This window comes from Panulirus ornatus, chromosome 73, assembly GCF_036320965.1.
Source record: "Panulirus ornatus isolate Po-2019 chromosome 73, ASM3632096v1, whole genome shotgun sequence".
NCBI lineage: Eukaryota > Metazoa > Arthropoda > Malacostraca > Decapoda > Palinuridae > Panulirus > Panulirus ornatus.
Genome location: NC_092296.1, coordinates 14,660,087 through 14,678,959, shown reverse-complemented (window position 1 = coordinate 14,678,959; position 18,873 = coordinate 14,660,087). Strand labels below are relative to the sequence as shown.

Below are 18,873 nucleotides of genomic sequence, written 5' to 3'. Positions count from 1 at the left end.
GTAACATGGGGTAAGGGGGTAATCCCCGACTGGGTTTATTACTTTTTTTATGGGCCTTAGCTCATTTTTAAAAAACATATTCAGGTTAGAGACCAGTTCTTCTGGCAAATCATTTATGGAGATTTCAAATTTCATGTGTACGGTTTTAGGAAAAGAGGAAAATGATTTGGGTTTTCAGTTAATTTTTAGGTTTGGGCCCCGGCCCGGGGGGGGTGTGATGTCTCCATGGTTGTTTTTTTAAATTTTTTTATGGATTTGGGGTTGTTAGGGGGGTGAAGGGAAGAGTTTTGGAAAGGGGGCAAGTTTGAGGTCTGTTGGGGATGAGAGAGCTTTTTGGGAAAATGGGGGAAATTGTTGTTCGTGATTTATACAGGGTGGTGGCTGATTCATTTTTTGGGGAAACCCGCAAAAAAAGCGGTGATGAGTTTGGTAAAATGTGTAAAAAAAGAAAAATTTAAAAGTAAATGTTTTTAAAAAAGAGCAAGGTTTTTTAGGTACAGTTTTGGGGTTGAGGGTCAAGTCAATTGGGAGGTGAGTTTGAAATGGGGGAAAAAATGGGGGAGGAAGTGAAGTGTTTTAGATATCTGGGAAATTTGGAATTTTGGCCCGCCGGATGGAACCATGGAAGGGGAAGTTAATCATAGGGTGGGGGAAAGGGGGCAAAAAGTTTCTTTGGGAAATTTTTGAAGAATGTGTTTGGGGAAATCGAGGGAACCCTTTTTCTCGGAAAGCAAAAATGGGTATTTTGAAGGAAAGTGGTTCCAAAAATGTTGTTTTGGTTGCGAGGGGTGGGCTTTTTGGATAGAGGTTTTTGCCGGCCAAAGGGGCTTTGGATGTGCTGGAAATTGGGGATGTTTGAGGACAATGTTTTTGGTGGGGAAAGGGGGTTTTGGGTTTGAGTAAGTAAACGTAAGGGTAAGAGACATTTTGTGGAAATAAAAAAGAGCGTGGTTTTTAAAAGGCAGAAGAGGGTTTTTTTGAAATGGTTTTGGGCCCCATGGAAGGGGAATGAGTGGAGGAAAGATTTTTTACCCAAAAAGGAAAAATATGTGTCGGAGGTGGAGGGAAAAGAGGAGAAGAGGGCAAGGAATAGAAGGGGAATTGGAGCGATTTTTGGTTTTACCGGGGTTGGAAAGTTTCTGTCAAATGGATTGAATCAAGGATGTGGGAAACGTCTGGGGGTAAAACCCTGGAAAGCCCCGTGTAAAGGTATGGGATATTTGCGTGTTGTGGACGTATGTTTTTATACCCTGTGGTTAATTTGGGGGGGGGGTTGGGCCCATTTTTTTTCCTTTTGTTTCCCTTGGGGCTTTAAAACCCCCGCAAACACCGGGAAGAAGCGACAAAGCAAAAAAAAAAAAAAAAAAAAATATCAAATAATCTAAAAAAACCATTCTGGCAAATCCCCAGATACACGCCAAACCTAATTTCCGCCTTTCCCTTTTTTTTTTTTTTTTTTTTTTTTTGTTTTCCTTTGGGCTGAGCTCAGTTCTTGTAAAACTTTGGGGATGTTTTACCCCACAACCCCCCTTTACCTTTTTAAAACCCCCAAAGTTCCCCTTGCCCTTTCCCTATAATTCCCCTTTTTGAAATTTTTTTACAAAGCATACTCATCAATGAGACCCTTTTTTGTAGTTTTTAGGGACCTGTTCCTGGTTTTTAAAACTTTACCCTAAAGGTATTTAGGGTTTGCCCTTTTCCATTTCCCCTTTGGCCTATGCCCTTTTTTCAATGGGCATTTGGAACAGTAAGGGCAAGTTTGTCTATCAAGCTATTTTTCATACCTATTTAAACTCATTTTGGGCAAAATTTATTTAAAAACCTTGGGGCCAAATTTTGAGTTTTTATCCCTTTTTAAAATTGTTAACTTTTTTTTTCTAGTTTTTTCTCCCAAAGATTTTTTAAAACCTTCCCCTTTTATTCCATCTCAACTTGGGGTTGGGGTTTTCAGTTTTTTTTCTTTCCACTGTGAAAACACTTTTGGGAAAATTTCAATTCCCGGTTTTCCCCACACAACCTAACATCATCCTTTTACAAAAAATTTTTTTCAGAATCCCTTTGGGGCCCGAAATTTGCCCCGCTCTTTAATTGAAAATGATTCCCGGTTAAAAATTTTTGGGAAAAGGGATTTTTATTTTCAACCCCCCCCCTTTTGCCCAATTAATTTAAACTTTTCAAAGTTTTTTTTGTTCCTCCTTTTTCTTATTTTCCCGCCCCGTACAAAATTTCCAAAGCTCTCTTATTTCTTTGGGCCCAAAAGCTAGCTGAATAAAAGGTTTTTGTTTATATCTTGCCACCCGTATGTCTTGAAAAACCCCTTCATTATCTGACATCTTTTTTTAAACCATTACCTCTTCTTTCCAACCATTCCCTCTGAATTTGTGGCTCAAGTACCCATGCCTTTACCCATGCCACTTCACTCAAGAGTGCTGGTTCCTGTGTTGGATTGAACCGAGCAAATAATCAATCGGAAGTATTTAGTGTACCACCCTCATTTTTATTACTAGCCCTCAAAGTTTAACAAATGTATATGAAAGAACTTGGTGAATGTGTGATAACACTGCACCAAGGCTAACCCTCTGTCAGTGGCCTGTTAGGGATGCGGCACTAAAGGCTAAGTAGCAGCACTGGGTTTTAACACTTATGGAGACTTTATTACTGTGGCCATATCCTTGAGGAATTCCCAAAAGAAATATGTGTTAGAGATATATAGATAAATATCACCTCCATCTTATCCCTGGGGATAGGGGAGAGAGAATACTTCCACCGCATATCCCTCATTGTCCGTAAAAGGCGACTAAAGGGGATGGGAGCGGGGTGCCAGAAAATCCTATCCTATCCTCCCTTCCTTATCCTCCCCTCCTTCCTTTTCCCTCTCCTATCCCCTCCTCCTACTTTCGCTCTCTCTGCTTCCTTTTTCCTACCTCCCTTCCGCCTACTCTGGTCTCTCTCCTTCCTATCCTCTCTCCGCTATCCTCTTAAATCCTATCCTTTCCTCGCCCTCTTCTTCATCCTCCCCTTATCCCTATCCTATCCTAGACTCCTAATCCTCTCCTCCTACCGTACCTTCCTACCTAATCCTTCCATATCCTATCCTCCTCCTTGGCTCCTTCCTACCTTGCCTCCTCCTTCCTATCCCCTTAATCCTCTCCTCCTCCTTTTTCCCCCCTAAAAAATTCCCCCCCCCCCCCCTCCTAAATCCTTACCTCGCCTCCTATCCTCCTATCCTTCTCTATCCCCTCCTCCTCCATCCCTTCTTCCTCCCTATCCTATATCCCCTTCCATCCCTCCTATCCTCCTTTTTCCTCTCTATCCTACCTCCTTCCTTTCCTCCTCCTAATCCTCCTATCTTAATCTCCTCTTCCCTCCTCCTCCTCCTCTCTACTCCTATCCTCTCCTCTATATCCCTGCTTCCTATCCTCTCCTCCCCCTCCTTTTATTCTAACTTTCTAAAAGGGGAAACAGAAGAAGGAGTCACGAGGGGAGTGCTCATCTTTCTCGAAGGCTCAGATTGGGGTGTCTACATGTGTGTGGATGTAACCAAGATGAGAAAAAAGGAGAGATAAGTAGTATGTTTTGAGGAAAGGAACCTGTATGTTTTGGCTCCGAGTGAAACGAAGCTCAAGGGTAAAGGGGAAGAGTGGTTTGGGAATATCTTGGGAGTAAAGTCAGGGGTTAGTGAGAGGACAAGCAAGGGAAGGAGTAGCACTACACCTGAAACAGGAGTGGTGGGAGTATGTGATAGGGTGTAACAAAGTAAATTCTAGATTGATAGGGTAAAATTGAAAATGGATGGAGAGGGGATGGATGATTATTGGTGCATATGCACCTGGGCATGAGAAGAAAGATCATGAGAGGCAAGTGTTTTGGGAGCAGCTGAATGAGTGTGTTAGTGGTTTTGATGCACAAGACCGGGTTATAGTGATGGTGATTGAATGCAAAGGTGAGTAATGTGGCAGTTGAGGGAATAATTGGTATACATGGGGTGTTCAGTGTTGTAAATGGAAATGGTTGAAGAGCTTGTAAGTATGTAAGTAGGAGGGATGGCCAGAGAGCGTAATTGGATTACGTGTTAATTAATAGGTACACGAAAGAGAGACTTTTGGATGTTAATGTGCTGAGAGGTGCAACCGGAGGGATGTCTGATCATTATCTTGTGGAGGCGAAGGTGAAGATTTGTAAAGGTTTTCAGAAAAGAAGAGAGAATGTTGGGGTGAAAAGAGAGGTGAGAGTAAGTGAGCTTGGGAAGGAGACTTGTGTGAGAAAGTACCAGGAGAGACTGAGTACAGAATGGAAAAAGGTGAGAACAAAGGACGTAAGGGGAGTGAGGGAGGAATGGGATGTATTTAGGGAATCAGTGATGGATTGCGCAAAAGATGCTTGTGGCATGAGAAGCATGGTAGGTGGGCAGATTAGAAAGGGTAGTGAGTGGTGGGATGAAGAAGTAAGATTATTAGTGAAAGAGAAGAGAGAGGCATTTGGACAATTTTTGCGGGGAAATAATGCAAATGACTGGGAGATGTATAAAAGAAAGAGGCAGGAGATCAAGAGAAAGGTGCAAGAGGTGAAAAAGAGGGCAAATGACAGTTGGGGTGAGAGAGTATCATTAAATTTTAGGGAGAATTAAAAGATGTTTTGGAAGGAGGTAAATAAAGTGCGTAAGACAAGGGAACAAATGGGAACTTCAGTGAAGGGGGATAATGGGGAGGTGATAACAAGTAGTGGTGATGTGAGAAGGAGATGGAGTGAGTATTTTGAGGTTTGTTGAATGTGTATGATGATAAAGTGGCTTTGTCGAGGTGGTGTGCAAAGTTGTGAGGGTTAGGGAGAATGATTTGGTAAACAGAGAAGAGGTAGTAAAAGCTTTGTGAACGATGAAAGCCGGCAAGACAGTGGGTTTGGATGGTATTGCAGTGGAATTTATTAAAAAAGGGGGTGACTGTACTGTTGACTGGTTGGTAAGGTTATTTAATGTATGTATGACTCATGGTGAGGTGCCTGAGGATTGGCGGAATGCGTGCATAGTGCCATTGTACAAAGGCAAAGGGGATAAGAGTGAGTGCTCAAATTACAAAGGTATAAGTTTGTTGAGTATTCCTGGTAAATTATATGGGAAGGTATTGATTGAGAGGGTGAAGGCATGTACAGAGCATCAGATTGGGGAAGAGCAGTGTGGTTTCAGAAGTGGTAGAGGATGTGTGGATCAGGTGTTTGCTTTGAAGAATGTATGTGAGAAATACTTAGAAAAGCAAATGGATTTGTATGTAGCATTTATGGATCTGGAGAAGGAATATGATAGAGTTGATAGAGATGCTCTGTGGAAGGTATTAAGAATATATGGTGTGGGAGGGAAGTTGTTAGAAGCAGTGAAAAGTTTTTATCGAGAATGTAAGGCATGTTTACATGTAGGAAGAGAGGAAAGTGATTAGTTCTCAGTGAATGTAAGTTTGCGGCAGGGGTGTGTGATGTCTCCATGGTTGTTTAATTTGTTTATGGATGGGGTTGTTAGGGAGGTGAATGCAAGAGTTTTGGAAAGAAGGGCAAGTATGAAGTCTGTTGAGGATGAGAGAGCTTGGGAAATGAGTCAGTTGTTGTTCGCTGATGATACAGCGCTGGTGGCTGATTCATGTGAGAAACTGCAGAAGCTGGTGACTGAGTTTGGTAAAGTGTGTGAAAGAAGAAAGTTAAGAGTAAATGTGAATAAGAGCAAGGTTATTAGGTACAGTAGGGTTGAGGGTCAAGTCAATTGGGAGGTAAGTTTGAATGGAGAAAAACTGGAGGAAGTAAAGTGTTTTAGATATCTGGGAGTGGATCTGGAGGCGGATGGAACCATGGAAGCGGAAGTGAATCATAGGGTGGGGGAGGGGGCAAAAATCCTGGGAGCCTTGAAGAATGTGTGGAAGTCGAGAACATTATCTCGGAAAGCAAAAATGCGTATGTTTGAAGGAATAGTGGTTCCAACAATGTTGTATGGTTGCGAGGTGTGGGCTATGGATAGAGTTGTGCGCAGGAGGATGGATGTGCTGGAAATGAGATGTCTGAGGACAATGTGTGGTGTGAGGTGGTTTGATCGAGTAAGTAATGTAAGGGTAAGAGAGATGTGTGGAAATAAAAAGAGCGTGGTTGAGAGAGCAGAAGAGGGTGTTTTGAAATGGTTTGGGCACATGGAGAGAATGAGTGAGGAAAGATCGACCAAGAGGATATATGTGTCGGAGGTGGAGGGAACGAGGAGAAGTGGGAGACCAAATTGGAGGTGGAAAGATGGAGTGAAAAAGATTTTGTGTGATCGGGGCCTGAACATGCAGGAGGGTGAAAGGAGGGCAAGGAATAGAGTGAATTGGGTCGATGTGGTATACCAGGGTTGACGTGCTGTCAGTGGATTGAATCAGGGCATGTGAAGTGTCTGGGGTAAACCATGGAAAGTTCTGTGGGGCCTGGATGTGGAAAGGGAGCTGTGGTTTCGGGCATTATTGCGTGGCAGCTAGAGACTGAGTGTGAACGAATGGGGCCTTTGCTGTCTTTTCCTAGTGCTACCTCGCACATATGAGGGGGGAGGGGGAAGGTATTCCATGTGTGGCGAGGTGGCGATGGGAGTGAATGGGGGCAAACAGTGTGAATTGTGTGCATGGGTATATATGTATGTGTCTGTGTATGTATATATATGTGTACATTGAGATGTATAGGTATGTATATTTGGGTGTGTGGACATGTGTGTGTATACACTGTGTATGGGGGTGGGTTGGGCCATTTCTTTTGTCTGTTTCCTTGCGCTACCTCACAAACGCAGGAGACAGCGACAAAGCAAATTAAATAAATATAAAAATGAACATTTTTGTGTTCAAGGTATACTTTAAGATGATTCCTCATACATTATTCTGTCTTGGTGTTTACAGATCAAACTGGTCTGGTACAGCTTAATATTAAATCTCCAACTCCCATCTTGTGAATGGGATTGACATTTGCAATTCTATATTCTACTTGTAACATGGGGTAAGATGGGGTAATCCTGACTGTTCATTACTTTTTTCATGACCTTAGCATCATTAACAAACATATTCAGGTTAGAGACCAGTTCTTCTGGCAAATCATTTATGGAGATTACAAATATCATGTGTACGTGTAGGAAGAGAGGAAAGTGATTGGTTCTCAGTTAATGTAGGTTTGCGGCAGGGGTGTGTGATGTCTCCATGGTTGTTTAATTTGTTTATGGATGGGGTTGTTAGGGAGGTGAATGCAAGAGTTTTGGAAAGAGGGGCAAGTATGAGGTCTGTTGGGGATGAGAGAGCTTGGGAAGTGAGTCAGTTGTTGTTCGCTGATGATACAGCGCTGGTGGCTGATTCATGTGAGAAACTGCAGAAGCAGGTGACTGAGTTTGGTAAAGTGTGTAAAAGAAGAAAGTTAAGAGTAAATGTGAATAAGAGCAAGGTTATTAGGTACAGTAGGGTTGAGGGTCAAGTCAATTGGGAGGTGAGTTTGAATGGAGAAAAACTGGAGGAAGTGAAGTGTTTTAGATATCTGGGAGTGGATCTGGCAGCGGATGGAACCATGGAAGCGGAAGTTAATCATAGGGTGGGGGAGGGGGCGAAAATTCTGGGAGCCTTGAAGAATGTGTGGAAGTCGAGAACATTATCTCGGAAAGCAAAAATGGGTATGTTTGAAGGAATAGTGGTTCCAACAATGTTGTATGGTTGCGAGGCGTGGGCTATGGATAGAGTTGTGCGCAGGAGGATGGATGCGCTGGAAATGAGATGTTTGAGGACAATGTGTGGTGTGAGGTGGTTTGATCGAGTAAGTAACGTAAGGGTAAGAGACATGTGTGGAAATAAAAAGAGCGTGGTTGAGAGAGCAGAAGAGGGTGTTTTGAAATGGTTTGGGCACATGGAGAGAATGAGTGAGGAAAGACTGACCAAGAGGATATATGTGTCGGAGGTGGAGGGAACGAGGAGAAGAGGGCAAGGAATAGAGTGAATTGGAGCGATGTGGTATACCGGGGTTGACGTGCTGTCAGTGGATTGAATCAAGGCATGTGAAGCGTCTGGGGTAAACCATGGAAAGCTGTGTAGGTATGTATATTTGCGTGTGTGGACGTATGTATATACATGTGTATGGGGGTGGGTTGGGCCATTTCTTTCATCTGTTTCCTTGCGCTACCTCGCAAACACGGGAGACAGCGACAAAGCAAAATAAAAAAAAAAAAAATATCAATAATCTAACAACCATTCTGGCAGTCCCCAGATACACGCAGCCTATCCAGCCTTCCCTTTTGTCTGAGACTGAGCTCAGTCTCTTGTAAAACTTTGAGATGTTTTACACACAACCTCCTTACCTTAAAACCACAAAGTCCACTTGCTTTCATATAATCTTTTCGAAATATTTACAAAGCATACTCATCAATGAGACCTTTCTGTAGTTCAGCACCTGTTCCTGGTTTTCTATCTTACATAAAGGTATGATGTTTGCCCTTTTCCATTCCCTTGGCACTATGCCTCTCTTCAATGACATTTGGAACAGTAAGTCAAGTAGTCTATCAAGCATATCAGCATACCTATTTAACTCATATGACAAAATTTCATTAAAACCTTGGGCCAATTATGAGTTGTATCCTTTTAATATTGTTAACTTCTTTTCTAGTTATCTCAATGATTTGAAAACCTCCTCTTCATTCCATCTCACTTGTGTTGGGGCTACAGTGTTCTCCACTGTGAAAACACTTTTGAAATTGCAATTCAGTTCCTCACACATCCTAACATCATCCTGTACAATATTTTTTTCAGAATCCCTTGGTCTGATTAGCTGCTCTTTAATTGAAAATGATTCCTGATAAATTTATGGAATAGTATTCATTTTCAACTCCCTTGTGCACAATAATAATCTTTTCAAAGTTTCTTTGTTCCTCTGTTCTTATCCTGCTGTACAAATTCCATGCTCTCTTATACATTGCCAAATGCTAGCTGAATAAAGTGTTGTTTATATCTATGCCACTGTATGTCTTGAAGACCCTTCATTATCTGACATCTTTTATTAAACCATTACCTCTTCTTTCCAACCATTCCCTCTGAATTTGTGGCTCAAGGTACCCATGCCTTTACCCATGCCACTTCACTCAAGAGTGCTGGTTCCTGTGTTGATTGACCGAGCAAATAATCAATCGGAAGTATTTAGTGTACCACCCTCATTTTTATTACTAGCCCTCAAAGTTTAACAAATGTATATGAAGAATTTTGTGAATGTGTGATAACACTGCACCAAGGCTACCCTCTGTCAGTGGCCTGTTAGGGATGCGGCACTAAAGGCTAAGTAGCAGCACTGGGTTTAACACTTATGGAGACTTTATTACTGTGGCCATATCCTTGAGGAATTCCCAAAAGAAATATGTGTTAGAGATATATAGATAAATATCACCTCCATCTTATCCCTGGGGATAGGGGAGAGAGAATACTTCCCACGCATTCCTCATGTGTCGTAAAAGGCGACTAAAGGGGATGGGAGCGGGGGGGCCAGAAATCCTCCCCTCCTTGTATTCTAACTTTCTAAAAGGGGAAACAGAAGAAGGAGTCACGAGGGGAGTGCTCATCTTTCTCGAAGGCTCAGATTGGGGTGTCTACATGTGTGTGGATGTAACCAAGATGAGAAAAAAGGAGAGATAAGTAGTATGTTTGAGGAAAGGAACCTGTATGTTTTGGCTCCGAGTGAAACGAAGCTCAAGGGTAAAGGGGAAGAGTGGTTTGGGAATATCTTGGGAGTAAAGTCAGGGGTTAGTGAGAGGACAAGCAAGGGAAGGAGTAGCACTACACCTGAAACAGGAGTGGTGGGAGTATGTGATAGGGTGTAACAAAGTAAATTCTAGATTGATATGGGTAAAATTGAAAATGGATGGAGAGGGATGGATGATTATTGGTGCATATGCACCTGGGCATGAGAAGAAAGATCATGAGAGGCAAGTGTTTTGGGAGCAGCTGAATGAGTGTGTTAGTGGTTTTGATGCACAAGACCGGGTTATAGTGATGGGTGATTTGAATGCAAAGGTGAGTAATGTGGCAGTTGAGGGAATAATTGGTATACATGGGGTGTTCAGTGTTGTAAATGGAAATGGTGAAGAGCTTGTAAGTATGTAAGTAGGAGGGATGGCCAGAGAGCGTAATTGGATTACGTGTTAATTAATAGGTACACGAAAGAGAGACTTTTGGATGTTAATGTGCTGAGAGGTGCAACCGGAGGGATGTCTGATCATTATCTTGTGGAGGCGAAGGTGAAGATTTGTAAAGGTTTTCAGAAAAGAAGAGAGAATGTTGGGGTGAAAGAGAGGTGAGAGTAAGTGAGCTTGGGAAGGAGACTTGTGTGAGAAAGTACCAGGAGAGACTGAGTACAGAATGGAAAAAGGTGAGAACAAAGGACGTAAGGGGAGTGAGGGAGGAATGGGATGTATTTAGGGAATCAGTGATGGATTGCGCAAAAGATGCTTGTGGCATGAGAAGCATGGTAGGTGGGCAGATTAGAAAGGGTAGTGAGTGGTGGGATGAAGAAGTAAGATTATTAGTGAAAGAGAAGAGAGAGGCATTTGGACAATTTTTGCGGGGAAATAATGCAAATGACTGGGAGATGTATAAAAGAAAGAGGCAGGAGATCAAGAGAAAGGTGCAAGAGGTGAAAAAGAGGGCAAATGACAGTTGGGGTGAGAGAGTATCATTAAATTTTAGGGAGAATTAAAAGATGTTTTGGAAGGAGGTAAATAAAGTGCGTAAGACAAGGGAACAAATGGGAACTTCAGTGAAGGGGGATAATGGGGAGGTGATAACAAGTAGTGGTGATGTGAGAAGGAGATGGAGTGAGTATTTTGAAGGTTTGTTGAATGTGTATGATGATAAAGTGGCTTTGTCGAGGTGGTGTGCAAAGTGTGAGGGTTAGGGAGAATGATTTGGTAAACAGAGAAGAGGTAGTAAAAGCTTTGTGAACGATGAAAGCCGGCAAGACAGTGGGTTTGGATGGTATTGCAGTGGAATTTATTAAAAAAGGGGTGACTGTATTGTTGAATGGTTGGTAAGGTTATTTAATGTGTGTATGACTCATGGTGAGGTGCCTGAGGATTGGCGGAATACCTGCATAGTGCCATTGTCCAAAGGCAAAGGGGATAAAAGTGAGTGCTCAAATTACAGAGGTATAAGTTTGTTGAGTATTCCTGGGAAATTATATGGGAGGGTATTGAATGAGAGGGTGAAGGCATGTACAGAGCATCAGATTGGGGAAGAGCAGTGTGGTTTCAGAAGTGGTAGAGGATGTGTGGATCAGGTGTTTGCTTTGAAAAATGTATGTGAGAAATACTTAGAAAAGCAAATTTATTGATCTGGAGAAGGCATGTGATAGAGTTGATAGAGATGCTCTGTGGAAGTTATTAAGAATATATGGTGTAGGAAGCAAGTTGTTAGAGGCAGTGAAAAGTTTTTATCGGGATGTAAGGCATGTGTACGTGTAGGAAGAGAGGAAAGTGATTGGTTCTCAGTGATTTTCGGTTTGTGGCAGGGGTGTGTGATGTCTCCATGGTTGTTTAATTTGTTTATGGATGGGGTTATTAGGGAGGTGAATGCAAGAGTTTTGGAAAGAGGGGCAAGTATGCAGTCTGTTGTGGATGAGAGAGCTTGGGAATTGAGTCAGTTGTTGTTCGCTGATGACATAGTGCTAGTGGCTGATTCATGTAAGAAACTGCAGAAGCTGGTGACTGAGTTTGGTAAAGTGTGTGAAAGAAGAAAACTGAGAGTAAATGTGAATAAGAGCAAGGTTATTAGGTACAGTAGGGTTGAGGGACAAGTCAATTTGGAGGTAAGTTTGAACGGAAAAAAACTGGAGGAAGTGAAGTGTTTTAAATATCTGGGAGTGGATTTGGCAGCGGATGGAACCATGGAAGCGGAAGTGAATCATAGGATGGGGGAGGGGGCAAAAGTTCTGGAAGTGTTGAAGAATGTGTGGAAGTCGAGAACATTATCTCAGAAAGCAAAAATGGGTATATTTGAAGGAATAGTGGTTCCAACAATGTTATATAGTTGCGAGGCATGGGCTATTGATAGAGTTGTGCGCAGGAGGGTGGATGTGCTGGAAATGAGATGTTTGAGGACAACATGTGGTGTGAGGTGGTTTGATCGAGTAAGTAATAATAGGGTAAGAGAGATGTGTGGTAATAAAAAGAGTGCGGTTGAGAGAGCAGAAGAGGGTGTTTTGAAATGGTTTAGTCACATGGAAAGAATGAGTGAGGAAAGATTGACAAAGAGGATATATGTGTCATAGGTGGAGGGAACAAGGAGAATGGAAGACCTAATTGGAGGTGGAAAGATGGAGTGCAAAAGATTTTGAGTGATCGGGGCCTGAACATGCAGGAGGGTGAAAGGTGTGCAAGGATAGAGTGAATTGGATCGATGTGGTATACTGGGGTCGACATGCTGTCAATGGATTGAATCAGGGCATGTGAAGCGTCTGGGGTAAACCATGGAAAGTTCTGTGGGGCCTGGATGTGGAAAGGGAGCTGTGGTTTTGGTGCATTATACATGATAGTTAGAGACAAGCATGAACGAATGTGGCCTTTGTTGTCTTTTCCTAGCACTACCTTGTGCACATGCGTGGGGAGGGGGTTGTTATTTCATGTGTGGCGGGGTGGCAATGGGAATGAATAAATTAGGCAGACAGTATGAATTATGTACATGTGTATATATGTATATGTCTGTGTGTGTATATATAAGTTGAGATGTATAGGTATTTATATTTGCGTGTGTGGACGTGTATGTATATACATGTGTATGTGGGTGGGTTGAGCCATTCTTTTGTCTGTTTCCTTGCGCTCCCTCGCTAATGCAGGAGACTGCGACAAAGTAGAATGAAAAAAAAATAATCACCAAGAATTTTTTGGCCTTCCCTTCACAGCAGAACTGTTAGGAAGATAAACTGTCTGTAGGCAAATACCAATATCCCAGTTAAGAACACATTAGAAATAAGTGAGGAACTACTTACAATATGCTTCCTAAGTCTAGTTATTACATTAAAGAAACACATAGAGATTTACTTGAGCGAAGGGCAGCTAAGATGGTAAATGAAGACAGCTGAGTTATGAGGAAAGGATGATTATTGTAAAAATATGCTCAGGATGAAGAAGAGAAGAGTTATGGGAGACCAGAACAAAAACTTCATGTCTCTAAATCACATGGATTGTGTAAACAGTTCCTTATGAGATGCAACAATTGTAGAACCAGGGGTCATAACAAGAAGCTAGGCAAACAGCGTGATACAAAGAACATGATGAAGTACTGTTTTAGTGTAAGGTTGGTAGATGATTGGAATAAACTATGTGAAAAAATTGTACATGCTAATAATAAACAAATGTTTAAAAAGCAACATGATAAAAAATGTTCAAGAGATGGGACCCCATGAGTGTAGAACTATCTCCCTGAACTGTACAAATAAGTAATCAGTCCATGATGTCACAGTTTAGCTAGGTTACTGTATGGCTGATGAGTCCTGTGTATATGCACCTGCCAGCCTCGTATGTTTTACAATGGTTGAAGGGGTGAATCTTCATAGGTACATCTCATTTTAATCCCCTACCAAGCAAGTGCTCCCACTCCAGGTGATCACAGAACTCTAGTAGGTATGGAATAAAGTTACTTGACAGTCTGAGAATACCCACCAATAGTGTCAGGTTTGGTAGCCTGGATGTGCATGTAACCAGTTTCTCGGACAATCATGCTAAAGTGTTTCCAAAAAGGGTACAGTTTCTTCTCATCCTTTTTGTCAACCACAGTGCCAGCAGGTAATATGGTCCCTGCTATCAACTTCAACATTGTTCCAACTGTGTTACTTGACATCATATTCACATGGACGCCTAAAATGCTGGAAAAATTGAAAAGACTAAATATGTAATATCTAAAACTACAAAGAGGATTTTGTATATTATATGTAAATGAAGTTCCAGCTGAAAAAGGCAGCATAAAAACACTGGAATCTGTATCTCAAATATATATCTAATTTCCTACACCCATAGCCAACAAGACAAGCTTCTCCCAGTGTTTGCTTACACCAGGGACCCCAAGCCCCTGGACTGTATCCTCAACTGCAATTTCATCCTTTCATGAATTCAGATTCCCTTACAATGTGGTACAATCCACTGCATCGAATTTGCTAAAGCACTCACTCACTTCTCACTAAAATGCACTTTCCCTCTTTATTCCTCTTCCTTCCTAATGCATACATGCTTGAAATTAACCCATACACAATCTGGATTCATTCTAACCCACTTCTCTATTGAACTCACTTCCTTAACACTCTCTGACAGTCCTATAGCTCATTATTTATTAAGAGTGCCACCCCTTCCTTCTTTCTTGTCCTCTCACTAACCGAAGATTTTTCTTCTGAACACTTTCAAATCAATCTATCTCACTTTATCTTTCAATTTCTCCTGTTTCACCTATGGTTAGCATATCCAAGTTTCTTTCATCAAACATAGCACCTATATTTCCTTCGATTTCATTCTAAAGACAACCATGCACACAAACACCCCAGCTTGACCAATCAAATCTTCACAAGACTCATTCCTTTTGTTTCTACTTTTTGATAACACAAGAAAAATTTCCAATCCCCACCCTCCATCCCCTCTTAGTTGTTGTCTTCAGTGACAAGGGTTCTCAAACTGTTGATTGTAAAGGGTTCCAGGCAAGTTGAAGGAAGACTTGGAAAATTACTCATGTATATCTACAATATGCTCACTCATTTGCACTGTTACAGAATGTGTTTTAGTAGTAGAAGGTAATGCTGACTAAAAGTTGGGGATTATATGCTGTGGTGGATGAGAATCTGAATGCCACTGTTGGGTACAGGTTTGCTATGCTGGCTTGGGAGGTGGGGATCATTAGCCGAATAGGTGGCTCAGTAAAAAGAAAGAGGTGTCAAAGCTTGTAAAAGATGAGGTGTGGTAAAGCAGCTGGAGTGGACAGGATTGCAGTGGAGTGCCATTACATAAAGGCAAGGAGGGCAGAAGTGAATGTCTTAATTGCAGAAGTATAAGTCTGTTGAGAGTTCCTGGTAATGTGTATAAAGGAGTGGTAACCGAAGGGTTGGTGGCATGCACAGAGCATCAAACTAGGGAGGAACAATGTGGTTTCAGAAATAACAGAGGATGCATGGATCAGGAGCTTGCTTTAGAGAATTTGTGTGAAAAATACGAAGAGAAACAGAGGGATTTGTACGTGGCATTTATGGTCTGGAGAAAGCATATGATAGGGTTGACAGAGATATTTTATTAAAGGTATAGTGAAGTATAAAGTGAACTTTTACTCAATATAAAACATACTCACTGCTTAGGATACATGGTAGCCATGTTGGAGGAAATCACGGAGCCCCAGTCTCCACCCTGCACGTAGAACTGATCATAGCCCAGCCTCTTCATGAGCTTTAAGAACATCTGAGCTGTCTCAAGAAGACTAAACCCTAATAAATAACAGTCATTATGAAAAAAACATCTTACAGTTATCTAGGTTAACAAACAATAATCATCTGGCACAAATTCATATAAGGAAATTGGTGCACAACAAATGAACAGTAGTATTTTCCTTAACTTGAAATCTTACAAACACCTAATTCACAAACCTTGCTTAGCAGAGCCCTCAGAGAAGCCATAACCTGGGATAGAGGGACAGATGACATCAAACACAACATTGCTATTCTTTTGTGGGGTTGTTAGATAGGGCAGGATGTCATAGAACTCAACAAAGGATCCTGGCCAGCCATGGATTAACAACAATGGCAATACTTTAACATTCTTAGCGCTTCCCACCTTGGCATTTCCACGCATGAAGTGTACATCTAAACCCTCAATACGAGTCCTGAAATTATATTGTCTGGTATGACTACAGAGAAAGGATGCCACATTGTTACCTAAGGAAAATGAACACTAACTTTGACCAACATAATCTCCATTTAATCAATCATTTACCAAATTAACAACCAGCTGGTTGAGGCATTCTTCTTTTAAAAAATTGGTTACATCAATTTTCACATCCAGATTATTAGCCACCAATATCAAATAGAGAACATGCAATAATTTTGAGGCTTAGGGGATCTTGTTAATAGCTGTTTAGTACTACAATATTCTAGCTTCCTCATTGTCATTAGCAGTAAATGTAAGATCTCTGCCTCAAGAGCACACCACAACGAAGACACTTACTTCTTAGATGCCCCACATCTCAACAGATACTCAATTAACATCACTACAGTTTATGATCTATGGTCCTACAAGGTGGATGTGGCCAGCTCCCTGAGTGATCCAGGAGTTTCATAATGATATAAAGGGCTCCTGGGGAAGGAAGTATGGAAGTACATTTACCAACTTGTTGCTTTCTCCCCAAGGAGTCCCTTAAATCTTTATATGGCTCCTGCAGCACTAAGGAAACTGTCCCTGTCTACCAGTTGACAGCATGGGTCATGAAGTGCAGTGATGTTGTGTGTGCCTTTATGTGCAGAAATTGTAGGGCAATTAAGTGGTAGGGCAATTAAGTGTAGGGCAATTAAGTGCTGTCTTTGTTATGATAGTTGCATCATGGTTATGAAGAGTCATGGAATATGTTGAAAAGGTGTTTATAGTGTAGTTGGGATAGGTGATGTCTGGAATATAGAAAAGGAGTGTGAGTTCTAAGGAGCGTATGTCTGGCAAGTTGGAGTTCATGAGTGAGCTGAAGGGGCACTTGTTTAGTTAAATTTGTTGGGGGTGGGGGTATCTGTGAGTCATGTTTACTAATGTCTGAGGAAGGGATAAACATTCTAATTTTGCCTGGGAGTTAGTGGTTAGTTATGAAATGGTCTAGGTGAGAGGGGTCAAGTGCTGTTGCTTAAAATTGAGTGCCATGCACGTTGAAGTAAGATTATACTGGAAGTGCACTTGTCTCATTGTGCATGTGTTGAGTGTTTGTGAATGCTAAGCAGCCATTGATTGTTTTTAATGCACTATTTTGACTGATTTGCAATTTTGTTATATTTGCATTTGAAAGGATAGAGGAACAGGCAGGTGAAACATAAATTACAGTAGAGCAAATGAAACAAACTCCACAGTGGACTTTCCAAAGAGCAGTTCTTTCTTCAATCCTCTTCAGTCTCTTCTTACATGACCTCCCATTACCTCAGGTGAACCTAAACATGGTGGTCCTTTCATATGCAGATAACCTCACTGTTGATACAGTATCCTATTACATTCAGTATCACTGACAAAGTCTCATTTAAAATGAAGCAATGGACAGTTGCATATCCAGTCGTAAACAATTTGTTTTACATGATTACCTTCATCAAAGAACATTGCAATTCAAGTCACAGACAATTTGTTTTACATATTTATCTGCATCAAAGAAAAAACATATTGCAAGTAATACACCAGTATTATATTCTTTCTTTATCCTGTAAATATGAATCCACCAGTAATCAGAGAGCAATGGTATTGCCAATTACCTGTAGATAAAATATTACCTCATAAAGAAACAGCATGTGTTCAGGGGAATGTGACTCTACACAAAAAATTATCTTATATTTCCATGAAAATAAAGCTCTTTTCTAGAAAAAAGGGATGAATGGTCTTCCATAAAACATCTGACACAGTACAACATAGGAGATATGTAAAGAAGATGAATTTTCTAGCAAGAGCATGGGGTATGTTCCTTCAATGGATAAAAATAACCACTTGATTGAAATGTAAAGGAAACTTGTTTGAGGAGCCTTCTTGAAATGTATTGGAGTCACGAGTGGTCTCCCACAGGGACCACTGATCTTGATTTATGTAAATGATTCGCTAGCTAGAAGGACTGAATTCACATATGAATATATTAAAAGATGGTGCTAAGATCATGAGAAAAGTAAAGGATGCAAGGACTGCATTACCTTAAGGAAGTTAAACAAGCTCCTTACTTAGTCTGATGCACGGTTAACAAACTCAACTGAATGACTAAAGTAGTAAAGACAGTGAATGGTGAAAGAAGACCTCAGTACGAATATAATCTAACTGGAAATAAGCTGCAGGAATTTGTACATCTGGGAGACATGGGGGTTGACACCGCAGCTGCTCTGTTGCCAAAACACATCTCAAGAGAGGCTGTCAAGGAAACAATGAGTTACATACACCAGCACTTCTTCAATATTAGTAATGGAAGAAAAAAAGAATTGGTGATTAAATTATGAATGCTGACAATGCACAGTCAATCAAAAAGTTGTCTTTTAGTAGTGAACATTCAGGACATAAGAAACCACACCCCCTCTCCTTAATGAAAAATGTAGATTTTGAAATCAGAAAAGCCACTTCTCTCTGACGGCGTTTTCTTGCAAACATGAGAGATTCCCTCAGATATACTAGTATTCTAGGAAAATTGGGATTTGGACTAACTAAGCTTCTATCTTTCTGAAGGGGAAACACTGGCTTCCCTACCTGTCACTATGCTTCTAACTAAGTAAAGGTAGTTCACTCATTTCAGGGCCACATTTGGTCATCAGAAGCCAACACAGAGGACATCACTGATGTGGTGCAGCTGAGAAATCACGGCGGTTCCTCCTATACACTATATTTGAGTTCATATACTTCTGAGTTTGTACAGTAAGGTTCTGTAAAATGCCAGCAGCTGGTAATGTGAGCCTGATTGGATCTAACTGGTGTAGACCCCATTGTTCATGGATGTGAGATGAAGGGTATTTGATTACTTGAAATTGAAGTAATTTTCATTTTAGGGGTGATGATAGCCTATTCATTACATTCCTGACTACCATGCAAAAGGTCCTGGTTTGAATCCTAATTGTTTGATGGTATTATGTGATCTATGAAAGTGTGTGCTCATATACACAATATTCATGTTCATGTACCTTTGGGTT

At 41.1% G+C, this 18,873-nt stretch overlaps 1 protein-coding gene across 1 annotated transcript in view; it reads right to left on the bottom strand.

Annotated features, from left to right (window-relative positions):
- LOC139748216 (juvenile hormone epoxide hydrolase 1-like) overlaps positions 1-18,873 on the bottom strand; it is a 61,915-nt gene that overhangs the window by 22,637 nt on the left and 20,405 nt on the right. The window contains exons 4-6 of the mRNA XM_071661041.1: positions 15,622-15,857; positions 15,330-15,462; positions 13,645-13,869 (exon numbers count right to left, since the gene is read on the bottom strand). Coding sequence (XP_071517142.1) covers positions 13,645-13,869; positions 15,330-15,462; positions 15,622-15,857 — 594 coding nt within the window. The remainder of the gene's footprint in view (positions 1-13,644; positions 13,870-15,329; positions 15,463-15,621; positions 15,858-18,873) is intronic.